The sequence below is a fragment of the Carya illinoinensis genome, chromosome 14 (assembly GCF_018687715.1).
Source record: "Carya illinoinensis cultivar Pawnee chromosome 14, C.illinoinensisPawnee_v1, whole genome shotgun sequence".
Classification (NCBI taxonomy): Eukaryota; Viridiplantae; Streptophyta; class Magnoliopsida; order Fagales; family Juglandaceae; genus Carya; species Carya illinoinensis.
In genome coordinates this window covers 8334360-8353415 of record NC_056765.1, presented here as the reverse complement: position 1 = coordinate 8353415, position 19056 = coordinate 8334360, and the positions used below count along the sequence as shown (strand labels likewise).

The 19056-nt window shown below is 32.8% G+C and overlaps 1 protein-coding gene across 1 annotated transcript; it reads right to left on the bottom strand.

Moving 5' to 3' along the window:
• Nucleotides 1-15330: 15330 nt before the first annotated feature.
• On the bottom strand, nt 15331-17326 carry LOC122294993 (GDSL esterase/lipase At2g31550-like). Its single transcript, XM_043103994.1, has 3 exons — nt 16629-17326; nt 16223-16484; nt 15331-15569 (listed from the first exon to the last, which is right to left on the bottom strand). The coding sequence occupies exons 1-3, from the start codon at nt 17280-17282 to the stop codon at nt 15373-15375; spliced, it is 1113 nt and encodes a 370-aa protein (XP_042959928.1). The 5' UTR covers nt 17283-17326; the 3' UTR covers nt 15331-15372.
• Between the last annotated feature and the right edge of the window lie 1730 nt (nt 17327-19056).

Below are 19056 nucleotides of genomic sequence, written 5' to 3'. Positions count from 1 at the left end.
ATTTGTTTAGAGTTTTGTGCATTCATTACTTTATCAATATGCTGTGATTGTTTAAATAAATCATCACAAGACTTCACAGCATTATTATGATAAGAGTAAGGATCCTCCCCAAAATGATTAAAAAATGTACAATATTTTTCTTCATTAATCTTCTTCCAACTTCTAAATCCTGTGACAGTAAATACATCCCATCCAGAATGTCCAGATGCTTTCATTGTAAAAAGATAACAAGGTAAACAATATGCAGCATCCTTTGATGGAGAATACTCAAGCCAAGATACAAATCGTACAAATCAAAAAGCTTGAAAGCGACGAGGATGTTTTTCAGAATAAAAAAATGGATATTTTGAGAGACATATTTGACATGGACCCATTTTCAAGTAAGCTCTTCTTATTTCATCACATTGATTGATTGGATAGTTTCACATAGGAGGACGTAATCTTGGATTTCGTTGTAGAGAAGATATATCAATCTCTTTAGAATCAAGTGTTGAAAATGTAAAATGAATCTCTTCAGACTCCACAATTGGAAAGTTAAGATTATGATTTTTTTCAGGTTCAACCCTTGGAATTTTAGAAGAATTTTCTGAAATATTAACTTTTTTTCTTTTGAAGAATGAGTTAATAATTTTTAATTTAGACATAAGTCATGAATCTAGATTTAAAATTAAATTGAAACATATAAAATAAAGTTGGATATATATGAATTTAATTACTCAAGAAACATGAATTTAGAGATAATCTTTAAGCATAAAATAAATAACCATTAAATAGACATAATTATATATAAGCCAAACCAAGTAGTAATCAGTCTATTTAAAAAATAAAAAAAATAATTCTAAACAAAAATACAACAATAGATGAAAGAAAGGAAAATGTAAATGAAAAAAAAAATCCAAATAACACTGAATCAATAGTTCAATACAATTAGGGCTGTTTAACTGTGCCGGGTTTTGGCCTGGGCTAGAACTCGGATAACCGGGTGTCCGGTTATGGTTTTCGGCCCAAATTTGATCCGGGCCGAAACCCGCATTATTAAAACCGGCCCAATCCGGGCCGGTTGCGGGTATTATACACGGGTATCAGATTTAAACCCCGGTACCCGGTTTTTATAAAAACAAAAAAAAAATTTTGTATCTTATTTCGTATCTACTCCTCTCTCTCTCTCTCTCTCTCTCTCTCTCTCTCTCTCTCTCTCTCTCTCTCTCTCTCTCTCTCGTCCGAGCCCAACGAAGGAAACCCTAGGCCTTCGCTTCAATTTTTGCCACCGTCTATCTCTCTCTCTCCGTTGCCGCCGCCGCCGGACTTTAGATCGGTAGTCTGTCTTCTCTCTCTCTCTCTCTCTCTCTCTCTCTCTCTCTCTCTCTCTCTCTCTCGACCCAACAAAGAAGGCAGATCTGCTATTTTTTGTTAAATATGGGTATTTTTTTGTTTTCAAGTTTACGTATACTTTGGGCCATTGGGAGAAATCCAGAGTTCTTCCTATTCAATTTTTCGATTTGGTTTCATACTTTGGGCTCGCCGTTTCTCTTGCTCGATATGTTCAAGTTTTTTTTATGGGTTTTTTAGGGTCAATCTATGCTACATTTCTGTTCAAGTTCAAATCTGCAGTAGTTTTTTTAGGGTTTTTTTTCCTTTTGAGTACTTTGTTGATTTGGGTTTGTTTTGTTTTCATTTCTTTGTGTTTGATGCCTAGATCTCAATTCTTCATTTTTTGTTTTGATCGGTGGAGTCTACTATTATAATTTTATGTTTTTAATGGGTCCTCTGTTTTTGATGGATCCTCCTACTTTGTCGTCTGGTTTTGAATAACCTTTTTGTTTTAAGCATAACCCTCCAACGAGGATTGGCTTTTTTGCTTAATCTAGGGTTGATTTTGGGGTTTTTGTTTTAATTTTCTGTTTGGATGGGTCCTCTGTTATAATTTGCTGTTTTAATTGGCAATCTGACTATGAGCAATACAGGAAGCATATATTTTATGTTATACATGCTTCATCTTGATAATGAGGCAGCATCTATGGAATGACATTGACTTGTGAAATGAGGCAGCAAATTTGTGTTGCTCCGGTTTGTAATTTTGAATCGGGTATTGGGCATATGAATCGTTGAATTCTCTCCACTCCTTTTAGAGGATGATGTGTAGACAGCTTCCTGATACAGATCCTGTCTAAAATGCAGAACTTCTTGTTCACGCCGAACCACTTACTCTTCCAAAACAGCCACCTCGGCAAGAAGCTCCAATGTCTACAACAATCAAAAACCGACATTAAAAGAATTAGAGTTTCCTCTTGGGAAATATGAAAATGCTTAAAAAAAAAAAGAACCATTGAATATCATGTAGAATTTGGGTTGCTTTTCTTTGTCCTCTGCCTTCGAATGTATCAATTCAATTCATTCATCTTTTGCAATGCTTTCTCGAACAACAACGTTGTCATTACAAGCTTGGATTCTAAGTTTAAGTGCCAAAATATTTTTTTCCTGAAAAAGAATTAATAATATAGACTTTGTTTTTTAAAAAAAAAAAAAACCTGGTATAGGTCGGAACCCGGATTTCGGGTTGTAAAAACCCGGATCAATCCGGGTTCCAGCCCGGGTCATAACCCGGCTATATCCGGGCCGGAGTCCGGCCCGGATTTGGAATCTGGGTTCCGGGCCGGGTATACCCGATACCCAGTCTGGTACCCGGTTGCTCAGCCAAGAATACAATTATCTATATATATATATGAAAAAAGAAGAAAATTGACCAAAAAAGAGAGAAAAAAGAAGAAGAGAAAAGTCAAATCTAAGCCTATGTATGTAACTGTTGGCCTGTAGTTTGTAGAAGAGTTGCATAGCAGTAGACGGAAGCTTTAAAGTGTCTTTTTGGTTTTTCAGCATATTTTAAAGAAAAGACTTTTCTTTTACTAGTAAAACTGTATGCAAACAGAAGAAGAAAAGAAAAGAGGTGCTATGCCTATTCATAAAAACTGTTGGACTTCTTTTTATTTTTATTTTTATTAATAGTGAAAACATGTCATCATGTTATTAGATAATTTTATTTTATATAAAATTTATTTTATTTTTAAATTGGATTACAATTTTTAAATTGGACTTTAAGTAATTAATCTATAAGATCAAAATAATTTTGTAACAGAAATGTTAATTTTACCGAATATGTGTTCCAAATGTGTGTCCCGATTCTCTCTCTCTCTTTTTTTTTTTTTAATTTATTGATTAACAAAGTGTTTTTAAATAATGTTGTATTTTTTTTTAATTTTTTTAAAAATGTTTATGATGATTTAAAAAATGCATAAAAAGAGAAGGAAAAAAAAAAATGAAATGCAAGCTCGGGACACTTTTTCGGGTGATTTGTTTAGTGGCTGTGGAAGAACTCATTTTGTAAAGGGAAGGCCAAGATAATTTCTTAAAGAATGGGCCAACAAAAGGTGAGATTAATATCATCTTATTAAATTATAAAAAATTAATATATATATATATATATTTATTTATTTTTCAACTTTTGGGATGGCCAATTCCGCTACTGTAGCAGTCTTTCCTTTCTACTTGTTCTTCAGCATCATTATCGCCTATAAGGAGCAAATCTGATGTAATTTCAAACCCTTTGGCTCTCTGATTGATTATTTTTATTTCCGAGTTTTCATATGTTCCATTGAAGAACTAAAAGATCAGCAGGATTTTACATTGATCATTAGTTTCAAAGTTAGATTTCTGTCCAATATTCCCTGTTTCAGATGCTACGTGGATCGTCTATTTGGCAATTATAGGTCACGTACGTCTGCGGTTGGGGCTGAATGTTTGGGGCCTTGGGCTTGTTGCAAAGCGTTGAGATTTGGGATGCCTGACCTAACTTTAGGGTACATGATGTCTTTATTGTTTGGGGACAGAGAAAGCAACTCACTTGTAATTGATCATTGAACCTTCTGATGTTATGATTGTATATATCGTTATCTTCACATGGTAATGTGCTTGAACAGGAACCCCAACTTCTTTCGAGTTTTTTTGAGAAGATCTACTTCTAATACAACCTCAAAAAGTTATATATAACCTTTAAGATCTGCTATTATGTGTGAGAATTAGTGAAAAGAGAGATGAGAGCATTTAAACTCTATTTTCATATTTCCATTCATATCGAATTATATTGTATAATCTTGCTTTTATAGACACAAACTAAGGTATATATACACTCGAGAGGGGAATAAAAGAAGCAGAGAATAAAAACTTATTGCATAACAGAATGTACTAGCACTAGCTGTCACTAGTAGAGAATGATTCTCTTGAATCTTCCATTGTTATGGTGGACCTTTCCAAAGTATCAAATGAGCCATTATGCTTGTGAGGTGATTTCATGCACGTCAGGTTGATACTATGGAACTTGAATGCGAGACCTCTTGCGTTGAGGTTTTGGTGGCCGGGAAGGAAAGAAAAACAAAAACAACAAAGCTAGCTTTGTCCACTGACTCCACTCTACACTGACTCATGGATTTTGTGCTGTGGATTAACGTAGGAGTTCCCAAGTGAATGGAACATAATTTGACCCCTACTGCATAAATTTCCCAGTTACAACTTACAAATCTGTCTCTTTGATCAATTATAAAAATGAGACCTGCAATTGAATATAAAGAGCAACGTTGGCCTATATATGCTGATCAGAAGCTTAACGTTACTGGCGAAAATTATTGAAATTAAATTGTAGAAGTCATTAAATTGTGGAGGAATATCATGGTTACATCTTGACACTTGGGGGTTACACAAATTAAAAAATCTAAACTCAGGCATCTAAACTAACTAGGAAAAAACTATAAACTAACTAGGAAAAAACTAAAAACTATACAGTACATGAGAAAACAACAAAAATACCAGCATAAACTAAAATAAAATAAAAGGCAAGGAAAAAAAAAACCCCTAACCAAACCTGTTATTTCTTACTAAGAATGTGTAAACCAACTTTATCCATATGAATAGCTCCTAGAACGTCTTTCGGTAGACTGTGCGTAGACTAAAAGAAAGCCTCCTTACCACTATAATCCAATTTGGCAAGTTCGTCGGATATGTGATTCATTTCTTGAAAAGAGTTGAAAATCCATATCATTTTCAAGCTCGCAATTGTTTTAGCTTGTTTCCAGTAAGCCTGACTCCTCCACTAGACAAGCTTACATTTATCCCACTATTGAGACATAAGTTTAGAAATAGTTTACACTTCAACATGAGTTATATTCATTCATGCACAAATGATTAAACTATCTGATAACGCTCGAATATCAACAATATTATTTGAACTAATGCCATAATGTTTGGTAAAAGCATAAATCATATGACCATTCGTATCTGTAAGAAATCCTCCACCGAAAGAGAAGATGAAGAGGTGCTAAGTTGTTCTCTAAAAACTTTATAGAAAAATAGAAAGTTGGGTTAATTTATTTAAGATAACATACTTTAATTTCTCATCAAAGAGATTCAATAAAAGTGAACCTACAAACTGTCGTGATTAGATATGAGATGTTATATTGTAAAATTACTTTTATTATAAAGTAGATCAATGTATTATATAAGAAACCATGTCAATTTATGAGTTTATTTTTATAGGATCTTTTTGTAGTTGTAGTAGTACTTCACATTTTCCTTTTATATATCTCGCTTTCTACTTTTCCCTTTTATTCATAATCCTTTAGGTCAAGTTCTAGAGGCACATAAAGGATGTTAAAATATAGAGAATTAACCACCTTCATCCCTACTTAATTTCTTACAAAGTTTACAACATGCTTTAATTTATCGAAAGATCAAATGTACAACCACCAAGAAAAAGGACTCAGTCTGCTAAAAATTGGTTGAATTAGATGAAGCTTGACGACATAAGCATATAATAATTTGGGATTACTTGTAATTTTTCTAAGACAATATACCAAGAAAAGGAGAAAGGATCAAAGTACGTACTGACCAAATTGTTTGAAATTTTGACAGGAAATTGAGAGACCTAAGCGGAATGAAACAATCAATGAGCGGGGATGGGCTCAAGGTCTCTCGTTAAATTCTGTACCCAGAAAAATCGTGGCTGTAATAGAGCTGCACAGAAAATAATTCTCGCCTCTAGCAGGAACGAAAAATCTGTCTTCATTTTTGGCAAATCATATCTTCTTTCCATGGCAGTCAGTAATGTATGGGTGGTGATGGTGATAGGCTTTGGGCACTCTCAAAACGGCAATGCTATATACAGTTGTGGAATTGCAAACGCTGCGTAATCGTTTTGAAAAAAAGTAGGATCCACGATTAAAAAGTTAATTTTTTTTTCATGTGGGTCTCATATTAATTTATTTTTTTCAAAGCGATTGTACATCGCTTGCACAACCACGACTGCAAATATCATTTCTCCTCTCAAAATATCAGAAGTGATGCTGGATACAGTTATGTATCAAGTATTGAGCATTTTTTTTTTTCAATTGGGTTTTATTATTAAAAAATTAATATTTTATATGAGTTTTATATTTATTTATTTATTTTATTTTTTATAATAGTATGTGGTACTTATATAACTCATGAATGTAAATATTATTTTTTAAATATAAGTGAGGATTGAGTTTATTTTTTATTTTTATTGGATTGGGCCGTGGCCCGTTGTTCAGTGGACCCTTTAGGCTAAATCAGTTGATCGTATCTTTTATAAAAGTTCAATGGGCCCGAGTTGGTCTGGTTATTTCTGTGGAAGGCAAAAGATTATGAGATAGACGTCAGATGTACACGGCTCTCACTCGTTGATTTCTCCTTGCAACGTCCCAAAGAAAAACTATCTTTATAAGTTGGTATAAACTGTAGAGGATATTAATCCTTTACATTGTTGTTATGTTAGATTAAAAAAATTTAAAATATAAAATAATTTCTTTTCTTATAAATTAATTCCCATTTTAATTGTATTTTCTACGCTGACTTGCACGTGTAGAGGATACGCTTCAACATATTGAACTACTAAAGAAAGCTAGAATAAAATTTATTGAGTCTTGTTTTTTCACTATTTTACAGATATAGTGTCTGATTTTGCAGTTACTTATTCTTAGATTTGTATTAATTTTACAAATAAGAAGAGGATCTATTCACCTAATCCTCTAGGTGTTAATTGAAGTGGCTATGATAATTCTCAACCTAAAGAAAAGCCGACTTCATCAGTATTGAGATCTTATGTTTATGTATCAACCACTTAAATGGAGTTTTATATCTTGTTCCAACAATGGATGCAGACTATGCTTGTTAGGAAAAGAGAAGTTAAATTTTTGCAATGGATGCAGCCTATGCAAAATTTTATGAAGCTGAATGTGGCTGGTAGTAGTATCGGGAACCCAAAAAGAAGTGGAGGAGGAGGAATTCTTAGAGATACAAAGGGTCATATGATTTGTACTTTTACTAAACATTATGGCATTAGTTCAAATAATATTGTTGAGATTCTATCAGATAGTCTGATCATTTTTGCATGGATGAATATAACTCATGTTGAAGTGGAAACTGATTCTGAACTTGTGGCTCAATGGTGGATAAAGGTGGGCCTGTCCTATGGAGGTGTCATGCTTACTGGAAATAAGTTAAAACAATGGCGAGCACGATACATGTAATATGGATCTCCCACTATTTTCAAGAAACGAATTATGTAGCCGACAAACTTGCTAAATTGGGTTCTAGTAGTAAGGGGGCTTTCTCTGAGTCCACTCACAGTCTACTGAAAGTCATTCTAGGAGCTGTTTGTATAGATGAAGCTGGTTTACACGTTTTTTATAAGAAATAATAGGTTTGGTTACAGGTTTATTTTTCTTGCCTTTTATTTATTTGGTTTATCTTTATCATTGTTGCTTTTGGTATTTTTGTTGTTTTCTTATGTATTCTATAGTGTTTTAGTTTTTTCCTACTTAGTTTGGATGCCTAAGTTTGGTTTTTTTGAGTATGTATAACTCCCAAGTGTCAAGATGTAACCATGGTATTTTTTTGTCATAAGTGAGGGCTATCAATAAAATTGAAGTACCATTCTCTTCTTAAAATAAAAAAAAATTGTGTTCCAATAAATTTCCATTACACTATAGAAGTTCTCAATTAAAGGGCATGCATAGGGCTAGCCAGTCAAGAAAGTTCATGTAAATTGGATTTAAATATATATTAAGATGGGGGATAAAGGAGAAACAATTGATGTGATAATATAGTATAGTTGTGTAGAGCCATGATTTGAATTCAAAATCTACATATGTGCAGAGTCAAAGTTCAAATTTAGGCCGTTTAGTTTTATACCATGTAGAAAACTCTAAAATTTAATGTCTATTAACAATGTACATGGCTGGATTATTTTTAGTGTAATAAGGCCACCAAAATACAATACAGCCTATATATAATAGCATTCACAGTGCTATATAGCTCTATCAGGAAAGCAAAGGTGATCTCATATGCAATGGAATTAAGAGATTAATAAAACTAAGTTAAGAATTAAACTAGATTAGAAAATAATCGACAAAATGCGAACTGAAAATTGAAAAGCCCAAAAACTAAAATTCTAGAGTTCATCCTTGTATTCAAATCACAAATTCTCAAAATTAATCCATAGCAATTGTAATCACTATTAAATGAAATTTTAAAGAAACGAGAAAAATAAATAACACAAAGTAAATAAAAAGTAAATAAATGTCCCAAACTTCTAAGCCAAAAATCTCAAAAATATTCCATAAACTTAAAACTGAAATTAAATAAAAAGTAGAGAATGAAAAGATCAAGCCAATCGAATGGAGATGAACATTGAAAGCAACGAAAGAGGCTGAACTGTAGCAACAATTAAACCCCTCAATGAGTTCTATAACGCATTGCAGTGTGAGTGAATGCCTCAGAAAAATTGATGTGTTGCGGTGTGAATGAATGCTAGAGAGGAAAAACCCTTGTGTGGCTTGAAATATGCTTCCTGGAAGAAATTAAGTATGCGGCGCTGCTATCTCTCTAAGAGAAAAAAAAAAAAGTGCGCAGTGTTCTTTTGAATACGAGAGCAAAAATCAAATTTAATTTCGTGTAAGGTCAAAACTCTTCATTAGAATAATGGTTGCCGTATCTCTTGAAGTCTAAATGCCAAAAGACTAAGTCAAAGTCAAAAGAACTACTAGCATGTGTCTCCCGCGTCCAACTCCATGAAGACCAAGTCAAAGTCTCATTTTCATTTATTAACTTATATAAAAAAAATTAAAAATAAGAATTAGAAATAAAATAAAAAAAATAAAAATAAAGAATATAATATTAAAAATATGTTATGCATGTAAAAAAATATTATCAAATTAAATCACAAGTTATAAAATTAAGTATAAATTCATGCTATTAATCAATTTAAATCATAACTCAGATTTATGCATCTTAATCATCTTTTAATCTAAAACCAATAATAATATAATGAAATAAATAAAATATATTGGTTCTCTTGGTCCTCAGGCGCTAAAACAATTTGATAATAACCAGAGTATCCATCCAAAAAGTAATAAAATGCATTACCAGTCATTCTTTCTAAAATTTGATCCAAGAATGGTAAAGGAAAATGATCATTCCTACTGACTAAATTAACTTTTCTATAATCAATGCACATTCTCCAACCAGTAACCATTCTAGTTGGAATCAACTCTTTTTTATCATTTTTGATAACAGTTAAATAAGATATTTTTGGTACTATTTGAGTTGGACTTACCCACTTACTGTCTGAGATGTGGTAAATGATACCCACTGCGAGCAGCTTGATCACTTCTTCTTTAACAACTTCCTTCATGGTAGGATTGAGCCTACGTTAAGTATCACAAACCGGTCTAGCATCATCTTCAAGATGGATTCTGTGGGTACAAATAGCAGCATCAATACCTTTGATGTTGGCTATTGTCTAACCAATTGCGCATTGATACTTTTATAAGACTTCAATCAACTGGGTTTCATCCTTCTTATTTAACTTTGAGGAAATCACCAAGTGAAGAATTGTGCTTTTTTTAGGATCAAGAAACACACTAAATCTTGAGGAAGTGGTTTCAGTTCCAACTGGAGAACTTTTTCTTCTGAAGATTTAAGTATGTTTGGTGGTAGTAGAGTTTCAAACTAGGGTTTCCATCTTGCGCCTACAAATTGTACTTTAAGTGGTAAAGAAGAATTTACAAAACAATCCAAAAATTCAAAAACATCTTCATCAACATGGTCAATTTTTTCATCAAATAAAAATTTAGGTGTCTGAAAAATAGAATCATTATTAGAGAAATGAAAAGTTGAGCAAATAAATTCTGTTGGTGTCAAACTCTCTACAACATTCAAATCACTTGTGTCATCAAAATGTACTGGCATCTTCCAAGTATTGAAAACGTTCAACTTAAGTGCCATATTCCCAAAAGTAAGATTCAGAACTCCACTTTTGAAATTAATTAAAGCATTTGATGTAGTTAGAAATGATCTTCCAAGGATGACATGAGCTTGGTAAATAGTGGAGGTTGGCTGCTGCATATCAAGAACTACAAAATCTACTGGGTTGTAAAATTTGTCTGCATGGACCAGCACATCCTCTACAATACCCCTCGGCTCCTTAACTGATTTGTCAGCCAACTGTAGCATGATGGAGGTCTTTTTCAGCTCACTCAATCCCAACTGTTCATACACTGAGAATGGTAGTAAGTTCACACTACTCCTCAAATTAAGTAAAGCTTTTCCAATGCGTGACTTGTTGATCATAATGAAAATGTTGGGAGAGTCAGCATCTCTGAACTTCTGAAGAGTCTCGCTCAAAATCAATGCACTGACTTGTTCCATTAGGAAATCTTTCTTCTTTACATTCAGCTTCCCCTTCACTGTGCACAAGTCTTTTAAAAATTTTGCATATGAAAGTACTTGTTGTATGGCATCTAAGAGTGAAATATTAATCTTTACTTGCTTGAAAATCTCCTGAATCTAAGTGTGATATTTGTTCTTTTGGCTAGCTGCCAATTTCTAAGGATAGGGAACCACAGGTTGGTACCCCTTACTAGTTTCAGCATCTGCACTCACATGCTTCTTCAGCTTTGGTCTCACTACCTCTGGTTCTTTCTCAACTTCATCAGTCTCTACTGCATTTTTAGGTGTAGGAGCAACTACTTATATGTCCATAGTCATCTCTGGTTGTGGAACTTTCTTTCCACTTCTTAAAGTAAGAACGGCCTTCGCTATCTCAATAACGTCTCCTGAGATATTATGCACTTGTTGTTGTTGTTGCCTGTATACTTGAGGATTAGGTTGAGGTTGTGCTGGAAATTTCCCTTTCTCTAGGGTGCTCAAGGTCGTGCTAATCTTATTAATAGTGTTATGCAACTCATTTATGGCATGAGTGTTCTGATTGTTTGTGGTGGTCTGAATCTGTATGAATTATTGAAGTGTATTGGTCATCTATGCCATACTGTCATCTAGAGACTTCTTTGCAGATGATTGAGGCTGAGAAGTCTGTGCAGCTACATGAGGTTGAAATCTAGGAGGAGCTACAAAATGATAACTTTGAAAACTCTGATATGACTGATATTGGTGTTGAGGAGTACCTTGATGAAATGGCTGATGCTAAGATGTTGGAGATCGACCAGCCTGATTATTTCTCCATAAGAAATTTGGATGATTCCTCCACCTTGGATTATATTGTTGAAAAAAGGTTGATTCTGTGCTCTGTTAACCCAGTTAGCTGATTGCATCTGCTTAAACCCACTTTCTTGAAATACTAGCATAATCGGGTAGCCTTAGGTCTTATGGTTCGAATCAGCACATATAGAACATGCCTCTACTACTTTCACAGCTTTCGCTTTTTCTATTTCCATGACCTCCAATCTTCTAGTTAAAGCAGTTATTCGGGTTTGAACATCAGTGTCTTCCTTAAATTCATATCTGTCCCCTTCAGAAATAGCCCTTAATGGATGTGCTGTTAACGACACTCAATCAGTACGAGTGTTCCACTGTTCTGCACTCTCGGTAAGATAATAAAAAATTGATAATGCTTCATTGGGTTCCTTGCTAAAGAATTTTTCATTGCACATCGTTTGAACAAACTGCTTGCATTTTGGAGTGAGACCAGTGTAAAAATAGCTTACTAACCTCTAAGATTCGAAACCATGATGTGGACAGATGTTTACCAAATTTTTAAATTTTTTCCAACTGGCCTGAAAAGTCTCATAAAGTTTTTGATTGAATTGGTTGATTTGCTCTTGCAAAAACACAGTTCTCTAAAAAGGAAAAAATTTGTGTAAGAATTTATGCTGCATATCAGACCAACTAGAGATAGAATTAGGTCTCAAATAATTAAACTAAATCTTCGTCTTATCCTTTAAAGAGAAAGGAACTAAACGAAGTCGAATAAATTTATCAATAATGGCCATAGTGATAAAAGTAGTGCAAGCCAACTCAAAATATGTCAAGTGCTGGTAAGGACTCTCAGAATCCATCTCGTGGAACTGAGGTATCACTGACATCATACCATGCTTAATAGAAAAATTAGGTGCATCTTCGAATAAAACAATGCATGAAGGTGTAGTGGTGCGAGTGAGTTGCAAATAATCCTTAAGAGTGTCTGGTGCAGGTGCAACCATGTTTTGTTCAATTTCAATATCCTCGCTCATAGAAGAGACATAAGAACTATCTATCTCTGATCTATGTGTACTACTCTCAACACTCGATGTGACTCTAAGCAACCTATTTGAACTGTCTCTCATCCATGACATGAAATATCAGTCTAAATAACATATATAAGGTTCAAGTAACTGAGTGGTAAATGCAAATGAAATGTGTAACCAGAGATAAGATAGTAAAAAATGAAAAAAAAAAGAAAAAAAAAATAATGAGTTTAAATTTAAATTAGACAATTTTTCCTGGCAACAGTGCTAAAAACTTGACTCACTCAAGTTATGAGTAGTACAAAGGCTATCCCAAGTGGAGGAGGATGTCGCGTAATAATTAAGAATAAATTTTTAGATCGTCTCCTCAGGGAAAGTTATTTAAAATCAAACCGTTGAAAATGGTGAAAATATTCACAAAGAGAAAATAAAAATGATGGTATGTGTAATGGATGGAAGAGTGCAACAAGAATGAAAAAGAGGGCATTAGTCATGGACTAGATTCATATTTTTAGATTTTTGAGTGTCAAAATGAAATGTAAAAAACTAACAAATTGAAATTTATAATCAAAGAATCAACTAAATTGAACAATCTTGATTAATCTAAAAATTAAACAATAAAATTGAAATTATTTAAGTCTTAATTAAACTTTAAACAATCTAATATGCAATGGAACTAAGAGATTAATAAAACTAAGTTAAGAATTAAATTAGATTAGAAAGTAATTGACAAAATACGAACTGAAAATTGAAAAGTCCCAAAACTAAAATTCTAGAGTTCATCCTTGTATTCAAATAACAAATTTTCAAAATTAATCTATAGCAATTGTAATTATTATTAAATGAAAGTTTAAAGAAACGAGAAAAATAAATAACACGAAGTAAATAAAAAGCAAATAAATTGCCCAAACTTCTGAACCAAAAATCTCAAAAATATTCTATAAACTTAAAACTGAAATTAAATAAAAAGTAGAAAATGAAAAGATTAAGCCAATTGAATAGAGATAGAGATTGAAAGTAGTGGAGGAGGCTGGACTGTAACGACAATTGGACCCCTCAATGAGCTCTTCAACGCATTGCAGTGTGAGTGAATGCCTCAGAAAAATTAATGTGTTGCGGTGTGAATGAATGTTAGAGAGGAAAAATCCTTGTGCGGCTTGAAATATGCTTCCTGAAAGAAATTAAGTGTGCGGCGTTGCTATGTCTCAAGAAAAAGAAAAAAAAAAGTGTGTGGCGTTCTTTTGAATACAAGAGCAAAAACTAAATTCAATTCCATGTAAGGTCAAAACTCTTCATTAGAATAATGGTTATCATGTCTCTTGAAGTCCAAATGCCAAAAGACTAAGTCAAAGTCAAAAGAACTACTGGCATGTGTCTCGCACGTCCAACTCCATGAAGACCAAGTCAAAGTCTCATTTTCATTTATTAGCCTATATAAAAAAATTAAAAATAAGAATTAGAAATAAAATAAAAATAAAGAATAAAATATTAAAAATATGTTATGCATGTAAAGAAATTTTGTCTAATTAAATCACAAGTTATAAAATTAAGTATAAATTTATGATATTAATCAATTTAAATTACAATTCAGATTTATGCATCTTCATCATTTTTAATCTAAAATTAATAATAAAATAATAAAATAAATAAAATATATTAATTCTAAATATATAAAAATATGCAATAACTTAGCTCAATCATAACACACTCTTGGGAGGACCTCATTTTTGCAGATAGAATGGCCAAGAACATGGATGCGTCTCGTACTGTAACACGGTTCCTTTCCCGCAAGTCTGAAGGTGATGGCCCAGTGGAGAAAACGCTCGACGATGTGGGTGGTGAGATGGATTTATGTTAAAAATGACAGAAATAATTAAAAGAGTTGCTCACAAAGAGGTGGTGGTGAGTAATGGAGAAGAAATAGTGGCAGCAATTAAGGCCATGAATGACGAGTCCTTTGAACTTTGGATTGTAGGAAGAAAACAAGGCATAAATCCAGTCCTCCTCGAGGGATTAGGAGATTGGACTGACTATGAGAATCAAGAAATGGGAGTGATTGGGGACTACGTTGCCTCGACAGATCCCTTTGGTATGTAGTTCTGCCTCCGTGCTTGTGCCTTGTGCATGGTACAACAAATTTTGAGAGGAAATCATGTATAGAGCTGCTTCACAAGAAACAATATGTAGTTTATGTTAATTTGAACTTTAGCATGCTTTGTTTCCTTCATGTAAGTATAAAAATTCTCAATTATGGCAAATCAGGAATCTCGTTCTTATAAATCTAAGAACTCTTATATCTGGAGTACTACTATTGCCATATTCAAAAGCGTTTTTGAACGGATCAAAACCACTTCAAAATCTCATTCGAATTTTTGAGGATTTTAAGTGAGATAGAATAGGCACATGAAATGAAATAATAAAACATTCGTTATAGTTGCCTATTAAATGAGTAGCATTGAATATTTGGACTAATTTTAAATGAAAAATAAATGATGTTATTTCATGTGTCTATTTCTTATTCACTTAAGGCAATTTGATAGAATCTTTTTCCTTCCCGAACAACACCTTGTGCTCCTTGTTTGGCCATAAAATTAGCCATAATTATTAATTAAGCTATATCTATTTTATTTAGTTATTAAGTCCGTTATCGTTGATTTCGCCTCACAAAATTAATATATTTTGCTTATTTATTTAAAATTAAATAATCTGATTCGGATATATAAAATAAGAAGAAGATGGGTGGTCAGGAAATAACATGTTCATTTGGCTGTGATTGATTAGATTAGATATACAAGAGCTTGGGGAGGACTTCCTCCTCCATGTATTTAGAAAGGTACTGGTATGCAGCTTCACTTGGATGTATGCAATCCCAGTATAAGTATTCTGAAGCCTTCGTACATAACGGTGTGATTGGAGTACATAAGGGCCCCACTTCAATCAAACCAGTTCCACAGCATCCTCTTTTTGTTTCCACGAATCCTGTTTCAACACATCGTCAGTTTCTGTGATAAAACCTGGATTAAAAACTAAGATAAAATAATAATAATTATAATAATAATAAAAAAAGGAAATTGCAGCCAGCTATTGTATTACACTTGATCGTTTATCGTTTAGACAGTTTAGATTATATGTGTGAATAATAATGAAATAATTTAAATTAAAATATTTTATTAATTTTTAAGAAATAAAAGAAAAAAAATTAAATAAAAATATTATAAAGTTAAAAAGTTATTTAAATATTAATTTTCGTTTTGATGTTTGAAAAAGTTATTAATTTTCGTGTTTTATTTTAAAATATATAAAAGCTTTATTATTTTTACGTTTAGATAATGATTAGGTTGCAATTAAACGAAAAAATTTTAAATTTAAAATTGAAAAATACTGTTTTGTATTTGAACGACGCTTGTAAATGAAATCATAAAAAATCTTGAGAATTTATATTAAGTAATTCATGTCTTATTTCTGTGTCCAAACGTACGCTTAGCCAATTTTATAAATTGCAGCTATTGTATTTCATGTGGATTTCAATTGAAATTTTTGATTGAGGTGTCAATTAAAAACAAAAAAAAAAAAAAAAAAACTGATAGTTTGGGGGCCAATTAAATGATTTGACCTGTAAATAACTTAATTACCATAATTTTCAGGATGATTAATCATGTGGATCAAAGGCTTGTACACGTCTGCATAGACAATCTTGCTGCCTGGAAGGTATGCTTGGACTTGATGTAACAGCTTTGCAAGCTTTTGATTATAATTTTCAGCATCTAAATTCTCATCCTCTAGACATTTTCTATCCCTCAGATTCTCAAATTTTGCAGTCATTTGAATGGGGAGGCAGCCGATTGGAGGAAGCCCAGCAATAAACAGTTTCCTGCATCCCAGATTGTATAAATCCTAAACAATGTACACATTACACACACACAATTAACAATATTAAACCCTGTGAATGGAAGTATTTATGCACAAGAATTACAGAAAATGTTGTCCAAATTCTTAGCAAAAAAACAATTTTATAAATATCATTAATATTCTATTTACCTCGATGAAAACTTGTATCCTATTTTGTAGAAATTCATGGTACCCACTAATGTTGAACTGTAACCTCCTTGTGGGTAAGTCATAGAAGTTGAAAATAAAGTCATTAGTGCCTGCACTAAGAATAAAAAGAGCACCATTAACTATCTTCTTAGCATCGGCTTCCCCTACAATGCCCTTAAGCCTCACTAAATATTTCTTGAAGTACTCAATTTGCTTGAAAATTGAGATGGCACCAGATGCAACTGTAGTCAAGTTATCATAGCCCGATCCAGCTGAAGCAAAGCTAACACCGGTACAGAGTTCTTCATCAGACAGATTTGGATCAAGGAATGGAGGTACAATATTTTCTTTGATTCCTAGCGCGGTTGCAATGAAGTCCGGAACAAGTTTTCCATTAGAAAACCTTCCCGTAGGAATTTGATCAGGGAAATCGCGGCCGTAGGGATAATGGTTGCCCTTAAACAATGTCCTAATGTAATTGTTGTTGCCATCATCCACCGTTGAATCACCAAAGATGAGAATGGCAGGAAATTTTGGTGAGGTCGTGAGCTTTGTGGCAGTGCAAGCTGTGTTAGATATGATGGTCCAAATCATGTACTGCAGTACTACTGCTACTGGTATGATCAGGGAGATCAAGGCTGATAATTTTGCCATTCTTTGATGATCAGGAATTCTTTCTGGTTGCTGGCTGGGTTTAGGAAATATTGAGGTTTGTTGATAATTTGCAAGAGAACTATTTCTAAGGAAGGAGGAAACTTGACCTAGATGTCAAGTTATTTTTTCCTTGTGAAAGTAAAAGACATTATTTTATTTCCTGGGGTTGCTTGTATTCAACATAAATATATGTTTTTTAGATGTCAGTTGTTTTTCCTATTCTTTGAAGTTTAAACAGTTTGGTATTTGATTTACTTCTAAAATATGCTTTCAAGTTCCAACCGAGGACAACATATAATGATATTTTATCTTGTGGTGATTGCGCATAAAAGAGGCATCGATCCCTTCCCTAATTGTCAAGAGATGCACCAATATCAGCTAGCCCAGTGGCCAAAATATACATGTCATATATTTATTGTAAAGGTAAAAGTTAGTTAGAATTAGATGATTATATGACAAGATTTATTTTATTATTAAATTTGAAATTGTTGCATGGATGCATGAATGTAAAATAATTATTAATTTATCTCTAAATAATATTGAGTCTATCTAAAAATTTTAGATGTTGTTTAGATAAGTTATTGATGTAAAAATTGAGTTCAAAAGAATCTGTATTTATCCAGAATGAAAGTTGAACAGAGATCAGTCAATGCATAATAATGTTATCGCGAAACCTTAGCAATCTGTTAGGACACATCTTCGCAATTTTTGCTAACTATTAGCAGAATCCTACTTAGATTAGAACTTTTTTTAGAATTCCTATTTAGAGGGATTTGATTTTGTAACTCATCAAGGAGTTGAGCCATGAATTCTAAAGAGTATATTCTGAGTACTTGTGAGAGAAAATACACGTGAGAATTTTTACTTTGTTTTTCATCTGTACTTGAGTGTAATTGTGCTTCAAGTGTGAATGATCATTAATTAGATTTCAGTCACTGGAGTTCTTGGAGGGAAGTCAACATTTAAAAATCGCCAGAGGTTCTAACTGTTACTACGATAGAAGATAAACGGATCGTTTGTCTAGGTAAGTAAGAAAGTCAAATTTTAAAGGTTTTATAATTGATAAATACTTGTAATTGATTTTCAAATAATAAGATTGACTTTTTTGGGTTTGGTTGCCCCATACGGTTTTATCTTTAAAAAATTCTTAAAGGGTTTCTATTTGTAACCAATCATTGTGTTATGCAACTTTGCTTATTTTCTTTGAGTATTTGATTCGTTTAATAATTATAATATTGAGGTCTAATTAATTTGTTCAAATAAATTGATAGATAATTTTATAATTTTATAGGGATACGTTGAAAATTTCATTTATGATTATGGTCATGTGCATGTAAATATTATCTATAACAAGGAAAAGTCCAATATATTTATGGCATGATCTGAATCTGTCTGTCTCAAATTCTACAAAGTGTTTGACGAAAGGAGGAGGTGAGTGTGCGGTATGCCCACTGCCCAAAGTACTTGTCGGAGTGTTGCATATAGATCATTCTAAAAGCAAGTGAAGTGAACCAAAAATGGGAGAAAATTAAGGGGGTTAGGGGAAGAAAAGAGGAAGAGAGACTTGAGAGAGAGAGAAAGAAAAAGAAAAAGAAGAAGAAGAAAAAAATGAGAGAGTGCATAGCCTGAAACCATCATGGGGATAAGAGAAAATGGTAAAACTATGGGAAAATCATGCTAACAAAAATGTGCTGACAAAAATGTGCTGGCGTTGGAAGATTAGACGTGAGTTAATTTGAAGCGACGATTTTATCAATTTTTTTTTGGATTTGTC